We start from the raw sequence: 17,089 nt of genomic DNA, 5'->3' as shown, positions 1-17,089 counted from the left end.
GATTACAAGCATGTTTCTAGAGCGAATTAGGCTTGCAATCCAAGGTTTTTCCTGTATATTCAAAAATAAATCCTCTCCAATAGTGCTTATAACTTTTTTCAATTCTAAATGGTCTTTTATTAAAGTGCAGAACGATGACTCACGTTTTTCGGGGGGGGCTTGGAGCGCACCATTCTGACATCTGCTGTACAACGATCTGTAGTCCGTTATCTCCGTGACACGAGCTGCTGATGTACAAATCTTCCCGCCGGGTACAATCGCCGTACTGTCCTCTTTGCCTCTCCCCTACACGTTGCGCCACAGATGCAGACACGTGGCTTCTTCAGGGGGAAAATTGTTGGAGGGTTCACTTAAACCACTTGCCTACTGGCCACTCCCCCCCCCCCCTCCTTCCTGCCCAGGTTAATTTTCAGCTTTTGGTGCTCACTCTTTTTAAATGACAATTGTGCGATCATGCAACACTGTACCCAAATTCAATCTTTATCATTTTTTTCACACACATAGAACTTTCTTTTGGTGGTATTCACCCCTGGGTTTTTTATTTTTTGCTAAAAAAAAATAAATAAAAGACCAAAAATGTTGAAAAAAAAAGTTACTGGTTTCTGTCAGTAAATTTTGTAAATAAGTAATTTTTTTTTCTCCTTCACTGATGTGCGCTGATGAGGCGGAACTGATGGACACTGATAGGCAGCACTGATGAGGCAGCACTAAAGGGCACTGATTAGGAGGCACTAATATGCTGCTGCACTGGTGGGCAATTATAGGCGGCACAGATAGGCAGCATTGATGGACACTGATCGGCAGCACTGATGAGGCAGCACTAAAGGGCACTGATTAGGTGGCACTGATGAGGAGGCACTAATATGCTGCACTGGTAGGCAGTTATAGGCGGCACAGATAGGCAGCACTGATGGGCAGGCATTGATGGGCACTGAAAGGCAGCACTGACTGGCATCACTAATGGCCACTGGTGTCACTGATGGCCACTGCTGGGGCTGTACTGTAATCTGGGTACTGATGATCAGTGCCCTGATTACCTGTACAGGTCTCCCTCGCGAGGAGATGCTGTTGAACGGCTCTCCTCACACACTGCCAGTGCTCAGGCATGCAGGCAGGAGGGTGTGCTTAGCTGAGGAAGCCCTTCCGAAGACTCCTGGGATGTATGACATCATTCTGGCCTTGTGCATTACCAAAAATAATTGTAATAAAACTATTAGAGCAATGGGTGTACTCGCATAGAGACATACCATATTTATCGGTGTATAACACGCACTTTTTTTTCCCCTTAAAATCAGGGGGAAAACGTGGGTGCGTGTTATACGCCGATCACCCGCCGATTGCGAGCTCTTCTGCCTTTTCTGCCGGTCTCAGCAGCTTTTGGCTATTTTCGGCCGTTCTTGGCTATTTTCGGTTCTCTGCGGCTTTCAGAAGCTGCCGAGAACAGCCGAAAATAGGCGAGAATGTTTGTTTTTTTCTTTAAAATTCCCTCCTAAACTTGGGGTGCGTGTTATACGCCGATAAATATGGTAGTTAACAAGCATATCAAAGCATCAGCAATAGCATATGATATCTGTGGGTCTGTAGTGAGAGACGAGGATGTCCGAAGGACCAGACGGTATTGTGAGGAGGCTAACGCGTTTCGAGGGAGAACCCGCTTCTTCAGAGCCAAAGCGGTGAATGAATCTTCATTACTTTGGCCCTGAAGAAACGTGTTCTCCCTCGAAACGCGTTAGCCTCCTCGCAATACCGTCTGGTCCTTCCGACATCCTCGTCTCTCACTAAAGACCCACAGATACCGGTCGCTATTGCTGATGCTTTGATATGCTTCTTTTTTTTTGTTTTGTTTTTAGAATTTTATTTATTTTCTTTGATATGCTTGTTAACTACATCTCTATGTTAGCACAACCATTGCTGTAATATTTTTATTAAAATTATTTTTGGTAATGCACAAGGTTGGTGCCCCCCCCCCCCTTTCTTTTTTTTATATGTTTAGGCCAAAATGATGCCCTACATCCCAGGAGTCTTCAGAAGGGCTTCCTCAGCTAAGCACATCCTCCTGCCTGCATGCCTGAGCTAAGGGCAGGTGGAAGCCAAGAACCTTACTAAAGTTCCAAGGACACCCCATTGTTCTGAGGAGCGCAGCAAGGCTGTTGACATCCTACCTATAAGGGTTGACTACACCACACATCCCTAGACCCAGCACCCAAACACAGGAGGATTGTTTTGTGATTTTTTTTTTATTTTGGCCTAGGCCAGAAAACAGGAAGTAACTGAAGAAATTTAAAAGAATAAATAAAAAAATAAAATAATAAATAAATAAAATGAAAACAAGTCAATATAATACACCTTCTTATCTATTTACTCATTCTAGCAGCATAAGGATTAAAATAGTTCATGCTGATTGATTGAGAGCAAAGTTTTTCTTCAAAGTTATGCCAGTTCATGCGGAGTAAATAACATTGTTTGTTTTTTGTTTTGTTTTTTGTAATATTTCAAAGTCTGATTTTAGTTTTATGGATTTTTATTTTCACAGGGCCATTGCTACACCTGTGGCCAGAGCCATGGGGATAAAGAGCGAGGTGCGACTAAAAGCGCCATTTAATCCAATCCTGGAAGACTTTTATATCACCGCCTCCAAACACCCATCTCAAGTAAGTTTAGCTGTTTTTTGCCTTTTGTCTGTTTTTTTATGTTGTTGTACAATAAATGGCTTGTGCCAAAATGAGCATGACCTTTTTGTTTCTTACTGGTAAAGGTAAATAGAATGGTCACATTTCCGTCTCGGTATTAAAGAGCGCTCTCTATAAACTGGACACGGATTGGAGAAATTTCTGACCAAAACATCAGTGATTTTTTATTTATTTTTTTGTGTGCAAGTTCTTTGCTTAACCACTTAAGGACCAGGCCTCTTTTTCAGATTTGGCGTTTGTTGTGTTGTCATGTTTAACCACTTAGAGACCGGACCATTTTGCTGGTCAAAGACCAGACCACTTTTTTGCGATTCGGCACTGCGTCGCTTTAACTGACAATTGCGCGGTCGTGTGACGTGGCTCCCAAACAAAATTGACGTTCTTTTTTCCCCACAAATAGAGCTTTCTTTTGGTGGTATTTGATCACCCCTGCGGTTTTTATTTTTTGCGCTATAAACAAAAATAGAGCAACAATTTTGAAAAAAACGCATTATTTTTTACTTTTTGTTATAATAAATATCCCCCAAAAATATATAAAAAAACGTTTTTTGCCTCAGTTTAGGCCGATACGTATTCTTCTACATATTTTTGGTAAAAAAAATCGCAATAAGCGATTATTGATTGGTTTGCGCAAAAGTTATAGCGTTTACAAAATAGGGATAGTTTTATGGCATTTTTATTAATAATTTATTATTATTTTTTTTTTTTACTAGTAATGGCGGCGATCAGCGATTTTTTTTTTTTATTGTGACTGCGACATTGCGGCGGACACATCAGACATTTTTGACACATTTTTGGGACCATTGTCATTTATACAGCAATCACTGCTATATAAATGCAGTGATTCCTGTGTAAATGACACTGGCAGGGAAGGGGTTAACCAGTGAGTGGCAGTGTAGGGGTTAAGTGTTCCTAGGGGTGTGTTACTAACTGTGGGGGGGTTGGGCTTTCATTTAGTGAACACTGATCTCTGCTCCAATCACATGGAGCAGAGATCAGCGTCACTAATTGCTAGGCAGAATGGAGAAATGCTGTTTACACTGCATTTCCTCCATTCAGCCGTCCTGTGGAGCCGATCGCGGGTATGCCCGCGGCGATCGAGTCCGCGGGACCCGCGACCGGACTCACGGGGGTCCTGAGCGGCATGCGAGCGTGCCGCCAGCAGCGTGCTCGCGATGGCAGGGCGGCATTGAAGATTGGACGTACCTGTACGCCAATATGCTTGCCCGTGCCATTCTGCCGACGTACATTGGCGTGCGCTGGTCAGGAACCGGTTAAAACAGTTTTTTTTTTGCTAGTAAATTACTTAGAACCCCCAAACATTATATTTCGTTTTTTTTTTCTAACACCCTAGAGAATAAAATGGCGGTCATTGCAATACTTTTTTTCACACCGTATTTGCACAGCGGTCTTACAAGCGCACTTTTTTTTGGAAAAAAATTCACTTTTTTTAATAAAAAAATAAGACAACAGTAAAATTTAGCCCTTTTTTTTATTTTTTTTTATTGTGAAAGATAATGTTACGCCGAGTAAATTGATACCCAACATGTCACACTTCAAAATTGCGCCCGCTCGTGGAATGGCATCAAACTTTTACCCTCAAAAATCTCCATAAGCGACATTTAAAAAATTCTACAGGTTGCATGTTTTGCGTTAGAGAGGAGATCTAAGGCTAGAATTATTGCTCTCTCTCTACTGATCGTGGGGATACCTCACATGTGTGGTTTGACCACCGTTTTTATATGCAGGCGCTACTCACGTATGCGTTCGCTTCTGTGCGTGAGCTCGGCGGGACGGGGTGGTTTACATTTTTTTTTTATATTTTTTTTTGTTATTTATTTTACTTGATTTTATTTATTTTTACACTTTTAAAAAAATAAAAATAAATGGATCACTTTTATTCCTATTAGAAGGAATATAAACATCCCTTGTAATAGAAAAAATCATGACAGGTCCTCTTAAATATGAGATCTGGGGCCAAAAAGTCCTCAGATCTCATATTTGGACTTAAATGCAATAAAAAAAAAGTCATTTGAAAAAATGACATTGAAAAAAATATACGTTTAAGAGGTATGGGCGGAAGTGACGTTTTGACGTCGCTTCCGCCCCCCTATGGTATAGAGATGAGTGGGGGCCATCTTGGCCTCACTCGTCTCTATACCCAGTAATGGAAAGGACCCGATCGCCTCCGCCGCTACCGACGGCTCCGGTAAGCGGCGGAGGGCGGTGGGAGGGGGGGTGGCACCTCTCCCGCCACCGATAATGGTGATCTTGCGGTGAACCCGCCGCGGAGACCACTGTTATCGTACACAGGACCGCCTCCTGTAAAGAGGGATATCTCTGTTGTGGCAGCAGCTGCCTCCGTTGCCGAGATATCCCTCTTCAAAGTGCCGACGTATATATACAGGAGGCGGTCCTTAAGTGGTTATACGAGTAAAGAGACCTGTATACCTACACAGCCTGATAATCAGGGGGATTAGGTTGCTTTTGACTTAAAGTGATATTAAAGCCTTGATTTTTAATTTTTTTAATTTTTTTTAAATGAACAAACATGTTATACTTCCCTGCTCTGTGTAATGATTTTGCACAGAGCAGCCCCGATCCTCCTCCTCCTCCTCCTCCTCTGATCCCATGCCAGCGCTCCTGGCCCCTCCTTCCTGCCTGCGTGCCCCCCACAGCAAGCTGGACAATGCTAGTTATTAAGGATGAGCTCCGGCGTGTTCGCATACTCCCCGTGCAGAGCCCGCCAGGAAGTCGGCGCAGCACTGCGCTAATCACAGGCAGTGAGACATTGCCTGATCTGTGCAACCGCACATCGGGGCAATGTATCGCGGCCTGTGAGTAGTGGACAGCTGCGCCGACTTCCTGGCGGCTCTGCACGTGGACCATGCGAACACGCCTGAGCTCCTCCTTATTAGTTATATGGCTATCACGTTGACCCTCTGGCTTCAATACTTCACTGACCCAGAACAATATGATAATAAAGATTAAATGAGAAGTTCAGGAGCGAAAAAAAAACAAAACATACATACTAATCTAAATGCCTGTAGCATTGATCTGAAGCTGCATCTGCCCCCCTGCTGCCTCTAAAACCGAGAACTGAGTGATCAAAGATAGCTGATCGCTCAGTTCTCAGTCATCAGTGAGACTGTGACTTGTCAGTCTCCGATCTCTGCTCTGCACCCCCCCCCCCCCCACCCCGTGCTCACTGGCTTTGCAGGGGTAAGAGTTGCTGGCTCAGGCTCTCAGCCACGTGCTGAGAGGCTGTGCCAGCTCCCAGCCAGGCATCTAGGTGAATCCCGACATCAAAGTCGGGATTTTTCCAGAGTCTGAACCGGGTGAGTGACATCAGCTGACAGTGGACTAGCCTGCTAAATGTGGGTCACTGGAGTGCAGAACTTAATACTTCTCCTGTGACCCGCAGGAGAAGTATGGCCAAAAGAGCTTTGCACATACTTCTTCTTTAACACAGATTTACCAGAGACAGACTGTAGTTTGTTCCGCGTAATTACTAGTTTTATGTAACCACTGGGCTTACTGGTAAGCTGTGTGCCTCTTTAATGTCTCCCCCCCCCCCCCCACAAGACTAAAATGAACACGGATACCTGAAGTCCAAGCATTTACACAGCTAGCAAAGGATGATAATTAAGGCTATTTTAGTTAAAGAAACATATAATTAATGCCTAACTGCCACTTCTATTTCGGGTAAAATAAACTTTTCCCGAAATAAATATTGGGGATTCCATTGCTGCTTCAAAAAACAAAACAAAAAAAAAACGAATTCCCTGGATGATATAGCAGCCCGCTGACTTCAGTGCTCTTTGAATCATCAGTCTGGAACAAGTACACAGATCAAAAGAGTTAAAGTGGAGGGCCACCCTAAAAAAAAAAAAAAAAAAAAAATAGCATTAATATTCTTAAAAAAAATTATAATAATAATTAGAAATTTTTTTTTTTTAACTTGCCAGAAACCCCTGTTGCTAGGCAGTCTTCCTAATCTGCCTCTTCCTACTCTGCTGTGATCTTCAGTCTTCTCTCCTCCTCGTCTTCTGGGAAATGGGGCGCGCTGTGTTCTGGGAACTGTGTGTGTTCTAGAACACAGCGTGCCCCATTCACAAAGCGCCGCATGACTCGCGCATGCGCAGTAGGAAACGAGCAGTGAAGCCGCAAGGCTCCAATGCCTTTTTCCCTAAGTGAGGATGGCGGCGCCGGGACACGATATGAGGGGGGGGGGGGATACATCACGGGCGCCCTGGACAGGTAAGTGTCCTTATTAAAAGTCAGCAGTTACAATGCTGACTTTAAAAAAAAAACATTCAATAATTTAAATTTTTATGCTAGCAATAGTAAATAGATAGGAAAGTACATATTTTTTTTTACATTTCTTCAGTTACTTCCTGGTTTCTGGCCTAGGCAAATGTTGTCATACATCCCAGGAGTCTAAAGGGCACTTTCTCAACTGCCTGTATTCCTGAGCTAAGGGCAGATGGATTCCAGGAAGTGAATACTATGTGAATCATTTGCCCTTACTCAAGATGGCTGCTGCTGGGGGTGGGGGTTTCAAAGTGATTAGTCAACAAAATAAAGACATGGATGGATGGGGGAAGCTTGCTTTGAATCTTAACTGCTTCCCGTCCTCCTCACGCTGATATATACGTTGGCAGAAGGGCACATACAGGCAGAAAATTAGGTACCTGTATGTTGCCCTTTAAGAGGTGGGGCGTGGACTCGATCGCCGCAGGGATACCCGCAATCGCCTCATGGAGAGGAAGAACGGCGAGATGCTAAAGTAAACAAGCATCTCTCCGTTCTGCCTAGCAACAGTGTCACTGATCTCTGCTCCCTGTGATTGGATCAGAGATTAGTGATGTGTAAAACATAGCCACGCCCCCACAGTTAGCAACACGCCCCTAGGACACACTTAACCCCTTCACTGCCAGTGCCATTTACACAGGAATCTGTGCATTTGTATAGCACTGATTGCTGTAAAAATGACAATGGTGTCAAAAATGTCCGATGTGTCCGCCATGTCGCAGTCACGATAAAAATCGCTGATCGCCATCAATTAAAAAAAAAAAATGAATAAAAATGCCATATTTTGTTAACGCTATAACTTTTGAGAAAACCAATTAATAATCACTTATTGCGATTTTATTTTTATTTTTTTTAACCAAAAATATGTAGAAGAATACGTATCGGCCTAAACTGAGGAAAAAAATTTTTAAGAAAAAATTTTGGGGAATATTTATTATAGCAAAAAGTAAAAAATAATGCATTTTTTTTCTCCAAAATTGTCGCTCTTTTTTTGTTAGTTTTGTTTTGTAGCGCAAAAAATAAAAACCGCAGAGGTAATCAAATACCACCAAAAGAAAGCTCTATTTGTGGGGAAAAAAGGGACGTCAATTTTGTTTGGGAGCCACGTCACACGACCGCGCAATTGTCAGTTAAAGCGACGCAGTGCCGAATCGCAAAAAGTGCTCTGGTCAGGAAGGGGGGGTAAATTCTTCCGGGGCTGAAGTGGTTAAAAGAGAAATATGGGTTTAAAAAAAAACAAAAAAAAAACCTTATACTCGCCTAGGTGGATGCAGCATCAAATCCGCCTCTGCAGTGAGAATTGAGCGATCAAACATCACTGATCGCTCCCTCTGCTCTGAGCAAAGAGTCGTGTCTGCCGGTCAGCGGCTCTCTGCTCTGCCCCTCCAGCACATGTGCTGTGGATCCTGCCAAGTCCCCCCCCCCCCCCCGGCCTGTAAGGGGCGGAAGGGAGCGGGAATTGGAGGGGCATACAGAGCGTATCGCAGCTTCGGGGTATGGGATAACAAAAGGAGGCTCACAGTACCACAAAATGGCAAACGCCCTCATTCAGAGTCCCAAATTCCTTTTGCTATTACTCTGCACGGGAGAGCCGCCCTGTAGCAGTCTGTCTTCTGTGGGGCGGTCAGTAAGTGGTTAAAGACATTAATTGTTCTCAAACTGTTACGGGCAAAGTTCTGCTTTTTTAAGAAGCTTTTTTTATATATATATATATATATATATATATATATATATATATATATATATATTCTGTAGGTTTAGCAAAAGCAACATAAACAATATCACAACTATTAGAAACAGTTATGTTTTTGCCCCTACTTCCTGCATGTAAATTTAGCCACAACTATCGCATTGTAGTAAAACAGAGCATTGATATGCGGGAGCTTCCTCATCTGCTTTTCTTCCCATACCAAGTACAGTGAGACGCTGTTCACTTTGATCCGGACTGTAAAGTTGTGGTGAGAAGTGATCACATTTTTTGTTGAAAGTTGTGCATGATTGTGAAACCATCTGTAACGGTTGCAGTTCCTGTATGTGCAAACCGTCTCTCTGTGACACACCGCGTTATCCGGAGCCAAGTGAGTGCTGGTGCCAATGCGGAAAATCCATTCTCGGTCTTCTTTTGAATTTCTGAGACGGTCCAAGGCTTTCTAGATTAGTCTGAGACCCTCTAGAAATCTCTCAGTATGCGAAAAGTCCGTTATCTTTATCTACCAATATGTAGGAGCCTTTTAAAGTGATATTCATTGAAGACGTGCTTTGAAATCCCATCTCAAAATGTTGGGGGGTATGGGAATATAATAAGAGCCCTTTCACACGAGCCGCGTGGGGGGGTGGGGGGTGATATTTCAGCGGTAACGCAGCAATATTTTTAGCGCCTCTTTACCGTAGTTATTCGCCCGCTAGCGCCCCACTATAGGCTGAAAAAGGGGTTAAATCTGCCCACAAACCGCCACCGGTATCGCAGCGCTGCCCCATTGATTTCAATGGGGAGCAGCGGTGAGTTCACAGCTCAAAAAAAGCTGCTGGCAGGACTTTTTGTGGCGCCCTGCCAGCGCACCGCTCCAGTGTGAAAGCCTGTTATTTTTAGCACCACTTTACCGTCGTTTCAGTGGCGCTATAAAGGGGTTAGATCCGCCCGCGTTTTGCCAGCGGTATCACAGCGCTGCCCCATTGATTTCAATGGGGAGCAGCAGTGGAGGAACGGTGAGTTCACCGCTCCAAAGAAGCTGCTGGCAGGACTTTTTGTGATGCCCTGCCAGCGCACCGCTCCAGTGTGAAAGAAAAGGTGCCGCTTTTTTCAGGCGCTTTTTTTTAGCCCTGTAGCGCCTGAAAAACGCTAGCAGTGTGAAAGGGGGGTCTAAAACTGGAGCAGTTGTTCAAAGTATCCAATCAGCTTCTAGCATCAGCTTGCTCAGTTAAAGTGGTTATAAAGGCTTTGCATTCTGTACATTTAAAGCGGAGTTCCACCCAAAAATTTAACTTCCGCTTTTCCTGTTAATCCCCCCCCCCTCCGGTGTCACATTTGGCACCTTTCAGGGGAGAGGGAGGAACAGATACCTGTCTAATAGAGGTATTTGCTTCCACTTCCAATGATAGATCACCGCAGATTCCGTGGCAATCTACACCATGTTTCTACACCATGTTTGGCCCCTAATAAACCGCCCCCATACCCCCCCCCCCCCCGGGAGACACGCAGGTCCCAGAAGACAAGCAGGGACCAGTGAGGACGGCTTCATGCAGCTTCCCTTGCAGGCTACCCACTTGCTTACTGGGCTCTTATACCCCCTTCCTGCCCTGTGTCATTTACTGGTCCCTCCTTTGTCTTAAAGGGGAGTTCCACCCAAAAATGGAACATCCGCTCATTGTACACCTCCCCCCCTCCAGTGCCACATTTGCCACCTTTCGGGGAGGGGGGACAGGATACCTGTCTTTAACAGGTATCCTGACCCAACTTCCGGGAGCCTCAGCCGCGTATATTTGCATCACTGCTCGGGCTCCCTCCTCCTTCCCCCGCCGCCGGGCCAGTAGGAGAGAGGATCGGAGCCTCGCACATGCGCAGTAAGATTCCCGGCGTGAAGTCTTAAGGCTACATTTCCGGGTTCCCTTGCTCGCAATGGAGGCGGCATGCACCCGACAGCTGATGGAAACATCAGCTGCGGCGCCAACATCGCTGGACTCCAGGACAGGTAAGGCCCCTTTCACACATGCGGACAGTATGTCCGTATTTCATCCATCCATTTGCGGATAAAATACGGACATACATGCATTCCTATGGGATAAACATCCGCAGACACCCGCTATCGACCGCCTCCGCTAATGTCCGATTCTGCAGACAGAGGAAAATCCTATTTTTTCTATCCGTCTGCAGAGTGGATTGGATGAACACGGACAGACGGTCCGTGTTCATCCGATCCCCTATAGAGGAGAACGGAGAGCTGACAGGGCGGTCCCTGCACAGTGTGCGGAGACCGCCCTGTCCGCCGCTGGCTCAGCGGGGACAACGGAGCGATCCCCGCTGAGTGAGCGGATCATCACGGGGCGGACCATTACTGATCCCATCCCGTGTGAAAGGGGCCTTAGTGTCCGATTATTAAAAGTCAGCAGATGCAGTATGTGCAGCTGCTTGCTTTTATTTTTTTGCAGCGGTGGGCGCACCCCCGCTTTATTGAATAGAAGTCAGCGATTGGTACATTTTTTTTTTTTTTTTTATTTCATTCATAGCTGGAGCATAGTACACTGTGTGTGTGTTATTCCTGTTCATTCATTCTGTGCAGCCGAGGCCGAGATGAATCTGTGTCCTCAGTCCCTCTCTCTGTCTCAAAAGTGAGACAAACCACTGATATTTCACCAAAGCCAAAAGTGAGACATCAGGGGTCTGTTTAGACCCAATGGGGGTCCTAAAAAAAAAATATATATATATATATATATATATATATATATATATATATATATATATATATATATATATATATATATATATATATATATATATATATATATATATATATATATATATATATATATATATATATATATATATATATATATATATATATATATATATATAAAAATTAAAAATTTAATTGTAATAAAAAAAGTAAGAATATAAAACAAAAAAAAAATATTGACACCAGTGGACGGACTACCAAGGTCGCACTTGCGTCTGAGCTCTGGTTTTCCGCCACTGTGGGGGGGGGGGGGGGGGGCCCAAGAGGGCAGAAAGGTGGCCCACTGCAGGACAACAATAAAGGGTCCCATGATGGGAATAAATGGCCCCAGGATAAGTGGGCATGTCCCGGTCAGGGGACCCTTCATAGTTTCTTGCAACTGGGCCTTGATGGTTCTACTTACACCACTGCTGTGTAGTTAGCTGTTTTGGCCGGAGTCCAGCTTTACATAAAACATGCAAATCCACTTTAAATGTGTTTGTAGTGTACAGGATCACTTTTAACAGAAAATTAAATAAACATTTTGCTACATTTTCATATAGAGAACGTTTGATCGCCCGAATGATTTGTCTGTGAAAACACAACACGTAGCACACATTGTACAGACATGCAAATCCTGTATTGTTTCCTGGCACAGTGCGTTCCTGTAATCAGGATCCCCGGGGTCGGTATGTGGCACAAATTAAAAATGAAACCTTCACATATTTCCAGCAAGTAGTAGCTGTGATCTCAGCTGTGCCCTCTGTGGAATACGATCCGCCCTGGAGAAACACTCCAGATGCCACTGGGAATAGTTGAAGTACAAATGTGCTTCGTACTGATATGGTAGACCTACCCGTCCAGAACACTTCTTGTGTCAACTGTGAATAACACCGCCTCATGCCATTTTTTTGGCTTCCTGGCATCCAGTTCTGGCCATCATACTAACAGCAGGGCATGCATATGTATTAAAGAAGAATTATCACTTTTTTTTAGGGCTTGTTCACACTTGCAGTTTGAAGTTGGATCTCTTTTCACAAGCGGCTTCCAAGCAATTAGCAGGCGATACTGTGCCTCCTGAATGCCCACTTTTTTTGACAGCTGAATGGGCATTTTACTGTATATGCGGGGCTTTTTTTTTTACTCTGAGATTAGGTGCAGGAACTCTCTCTCCCCCATTCCAACTCCCCAACCCCGTCCCCAGTTCCACCATTCCTCTGGGAAGGTAAATAAAGTGATGCAAAATAAATGGTGTGGTCAGGGGATGTGTAGCAAGCATAGGACAGGACTGAGGAATACATAACATACAAAAAAAAAATAAAAAAAAATGGGGGACATGACTTACATTTACTGTCCCTGTGACAGGTTCCTTGGCTCCAAAAAAAAAAAACCCCTAAAACCCCCTGTATAACCTAAAAAAATCTGTCTGATCCTGCCTGGCTAGCCCCCCCCCCCCCGTACACTGACCACAGTTTATCATGGCTGCTGAACCCTGACACAGTGGTCAGTTTACGTACCTCCGTCATCCGCAGCTCTCCTTTAGTACAGTGCTGCACCCTTACCACATAGTGCTAAAAATATACACTTTCACTGTACTAAGGTCCGGGCATCCAGGACGATCAAAGGATTAAATGTGTGCCTAACCTGTGTTTGTGTCCTGTGTGAGGAGCTTTTACTAAGAGATGTGCTTTGCAGGGAAATAGAAACCCAACACATCCCTGCTGACAGGACAGAGCTCTGTATTGTTTACATTTACAGAGTTCCATCCTGTGTTCCTCCTCGCTGGTCAGCAGGTGCCAGCGGTCACCCATTGGCCGGCACCCGCTGATCAGCTTGTGCTGTAACTAATCGCAGCTCAAGCTGTGCGCTCGCGCTCTCTACCCGGAAGAGCAGGATCCCGTATGTATGCAGGTATATATACAGTTGTGCTCATAAGTTTACACACCCTGGAAGTTATGATTTCATGACCATTTTTCAGAGAATATGAATGATAACACAAAATTTTCTTTCACTCATGGTTAGTGTTTGGCTGAAGCTAAACTGTGTTTACTCTTTTTAAATCATAATGACAACAGAAATGACCCTGATCAAAAGTTTACATACCCCAGTTTTTAATACCCTGTATTGCCCCCTTAACATCAATGACAGCTCATGAAGTCTTTTGTGGTATTTGTGGATGAGGCTCTTCATCATCTTCTCAGATGGTAAAGCTGCCCATTCCTCTTGGCAAAAAGCCTCCAGTTCCTGTAAATTCTTGGGCTGTCTTGTATGAACGGTACGTTCGACATCTCCCCAGAGTGGCTCAATGATATTGAGGTCAGGAGACTGAGATGTCCTCTCCAGAACCTCCACTTTATTCTGCTGTAGCCAATGACAGGTGGACTTGGCCTTGTGTTTTGGATCATTGTCATGTTGGGATGTCCAAGTACGTCCCATGCGCAGCTTCCTGACTGATGAATACAAATGTTTCTCCAGTATTTTTTGATAACATACTGCATTCATCTTGCCATCAATTTTGACCAAATTTCCTGTGCCTTTGTATCTCACACATCCCCAAAACATCAGCGATTCACCTCCGTGTTTCACAGTAGGAATGGTGGACCTTTCATCATAGGCCTTGTTGTCTCCTCTCCAAATGTAGTGTTTATGGTTGTGGCCAAAAAGCTAAATTTTGGTCTCAGCAATCCTAATGACTTTGTGCCAGAAGGTTTGAGGCTTGTCTCTGTGCTGTTTGGTGTATTATAAGTGGGATATTTTGTGACATTCGTGTAGTAATGTCTTTCTTCTGGCGACTCGACCATGCAGCCCATCTTTCTTCAAGTGCCTCCTTATTGTGCATTTTGAAACCGCCACACCACATGTTATCAGAGAGTCCTGTATTTCACCTGAAGTTATTTGTGGGGTTTTATTTGCATCCTGAACAATTTTCCTGGCAGTTGTGGCTGAAATTTTAGTTGGTCTACCTGACCGTGGTTTGGTTTCAACAGAACCTCTAATTTTCCAATTCTTGATTAGAGTTTGAACACTGCTGATTGGCATTCTCAATTCCTTGGATATCTTTTTATATCTCTTTCCTGTTTATATTTTTCCCACAATTCTTTTGCTTTCCCCATGACTCAGAATCCAGAAATGTCAGTGCAGCACTGGATGAAAGATGCAAGGGTCTGTCAGGAGTCCAGAAACTCATTAACCTTTTTATACACACACACTAATTACAAGCAAACAGATTGCAGGTGAGGATGGTTACCTTTAACAGCCATTCAAACCCCTTTGTGTCAACTTGTGTGCATGTTCCATCAACAGACGTGAGGCACTTACCCTGGATGCCGGCACTAGCACACAGAAGCTGGTGAAGGAAGTGAGTGGTACAGAAAACATCCTCTTATATCTTTGATGTTAAATGACAGGCTGGTGAAGACTGGGCCGCTGGAGGTGGTGGAAAGGCATTCCAGCACGTTCAGACTGAAAAAAAATCACTGTGTAACAAGCACTTGTCTGCAACGTGGCCCCATTCGCTTGATTGGGTCACATTTGGTGATGCTCATGCTTTCCCAACGTGACAGGGAGGTATCATTTTTGTTGTGGCTTCAGAGTGTACAGCCCTGAGTGAATGCATGTTCTCTTTTTAGTTGGACGGTAAAACCATGGCTCAGCAGCTGGTTTTTACTGCTGCCCGTGTGAAAAAGACCTTTACAGTATTTAGTTCCTGATGGAACAAAGTACATGCAGTAATGTGTCCCATCTTCCTTGCTGGCCTGTAAGGCCACATTCGCACCTGTGAACGGGCCCGACAGCGTTTACATGCGACAACTCCTGAGTAGCTGCACTGCTGCTTAATGAACACAGGAGGTTGCTTGCTCAGCATGGGTGCCATTCATGGAGTGCTTTCCACTTTCTCAGTGACTGAAAAGCGTTCTCTGATTGGATGAGGTAGAGATCGTTATGTCACGGCCCCCCCACCCCTCCCCACCACTCCCCACCTCATCCAGTCAGTGATTGCTTTGTATGGGCAGAAGCAATATTGTAGAAGTATTTGGAAGGATTATTAAAAGGTGATGCCAACCTCCTCGGGAGCAGAAATAATAGAAAAAACAGTAGGCATAAGAATATACGGCGATGTGATTTTTAGGTGGCACGGTGAAGGGTTGAATTCCTCATTAACAAAACTTGCAACAGTTTCCTGTGTTTTTGTCGCCTCTGAGCCCATTATTGGCTGGATACAGCAGTTTTTCAAACATCTGTCAGATGTGTCATTGGTGATCGTATCCCACTTACAGGAAATACGGAGGCTGCCGGTGCTGATTCTGCAAATCCTAGTTTCCTGGTGTTAATGTGAACCTGCTCACCTCAGTCCTTTCTGTGTTACTCACACAAAATATGTATGTTGATTAGGGATGCACCGACGCATCAGCTGCAGAAATTTATCAGCCAAAAATAGGGTTATCGGCGCTTTGCCGATAAGAAAAAGAGAAAAGGTGCTGATAATGGCATGCTGCGTCCTATTGACTTCAATGCAAAATCCTGTCCCATTGGGTTCAATGCAAAATCCTGTCTCATTGACTTCATTGCATATACTCCCCCTATTGACTTCATTGCATAAACGCTCCCTATTGACTTCATTGCATAAAAGCTCCCTACTGACTTCAATGCAAAAGCTCCTTCCTATTGACTTCAAAGCAAAAGTTCTTCCCTATTGACTTCAATGGCAAAGCGTGCCCCTGTGGCCTTCAATGGCAAAGCGTGCCCCTGTGGCCTTCAATGGCAAAGCGGGCTCCCTGTGGCCTTCAATGGCAAAGCGCGCTCCCTGTGGCCTTCAATGGCAAAGCGCGCTCCCTGTGGCCTTCAATGGCAAAGCGCGCTCCCTGTGGCCTTCAGTGGCAAAGCGCGCTCCCTGTGGCCTTCAGTGGCAAAGCGCGCTCCCTGTGGCCTTCAGTGGCAAAGCGCGCTCCCTGTGGCCTTCAGTGGCAAAGCGCGCTCCCTGTGGCCTTCAGTGGCAAAGCGCGCTCCCTGTGGCCTTCAGTGGCAAAGCGCGCTCCCTGTGGCCTTCAGTGGCAAAGCGCGCTCCCTGTGGCCTTCAATGGCAAAGCGCGCTCCCTGTGGCCTTCAATGGCAAAGCGCGCTCCCTTCAATGGCAAAGACGCCATGTTCCTGGGACACGGCACAACCCCGATCTCATTAAAGAGACAATGACGTGGCTCTTACCCATGTGATCGGCTGTGTCCAATCACAGCTGATCACATGTAAACAAGGAAGTGCCGTTTATCAGGTGAGGTAAGGAGAGCCGATCAGCAGCATCTCCTCACGGAATATGCGAAAAGGTAATCTGTGCCCTGATTACAATGCAGCCCCAGCAGTGCCCGTTAGTGACACCCAGTCTGTGCCCATCAGTGCAGTGTATCAATGCTGCATATCTGTGCCCACCAGTGCCGCCTATCAGTGCGTATTAGTGCTGCATATCTGTGCCCACCAGTGCCACTCATCAGTGCCACATATCAGTACTGCATATCAGTGCCCACCAGTGCTGCATATCGGTGCCACCTCATCAGCCCACATCAGTGAAGGAGAAAAATTTCTTATTTACAAAATTTTCTGACAAAGTAAGAAACCCTTTTTTTATTTTTACTTTTTATTTTTTTTTCAAAATTTTTGGTATTT

The 17,089-nt window shown here is 44.8% G+C and overlaps 1 protein-coding gene across 1 annotated transcript in view; it reads left to right on the top strand.

The window, feature by feature from the left end:
- The first annotated feature begins 2,529 nt into the window (after nucleotides 1–2,529).
- LOC143964253 (ceramide synthase 2-like) overlaps nucleotides 2,530–17,089 on the top strand; it is a 71,609-nt gene continuing 57,049 nt past the window's right edge. The window contains exon 1 of the mRNA XM_077473952.1: nucleotides 2,530–2,651. Coding sequence (XP_077330078.1) covers nucleotides 2,562–2,651 — 90 coding nt within the window. The 5' untranslated portion in view covers nucleotides 2,530–2,561. The remainder of the gene's footprint in view (nucleotides 2,652–17,089) is intronic.

Source organism: Lithobates pipiens, unplaced genomic scaffold (assembly GCF_037356315.1).
Source record: "Lithobates pipiens isolate NorthernLeopardFrog02 unplaced genomic scaffold, aLitPip1_a1.2 Scaffold_8, whole genome shotgun sequence".
NCBI classification, from domain to species: domain Eukaryota; kingdom Metazoa; phylum Chordata; class Amphibia; order Anura; family Ranidae; genus Lithobates; species Lithobates pipiens.
The sequence above is the reverse complement of the archived record's forward strand: the minus strand, read 5'-3'. Positions and strand labels throughout refer to the sequence as shown.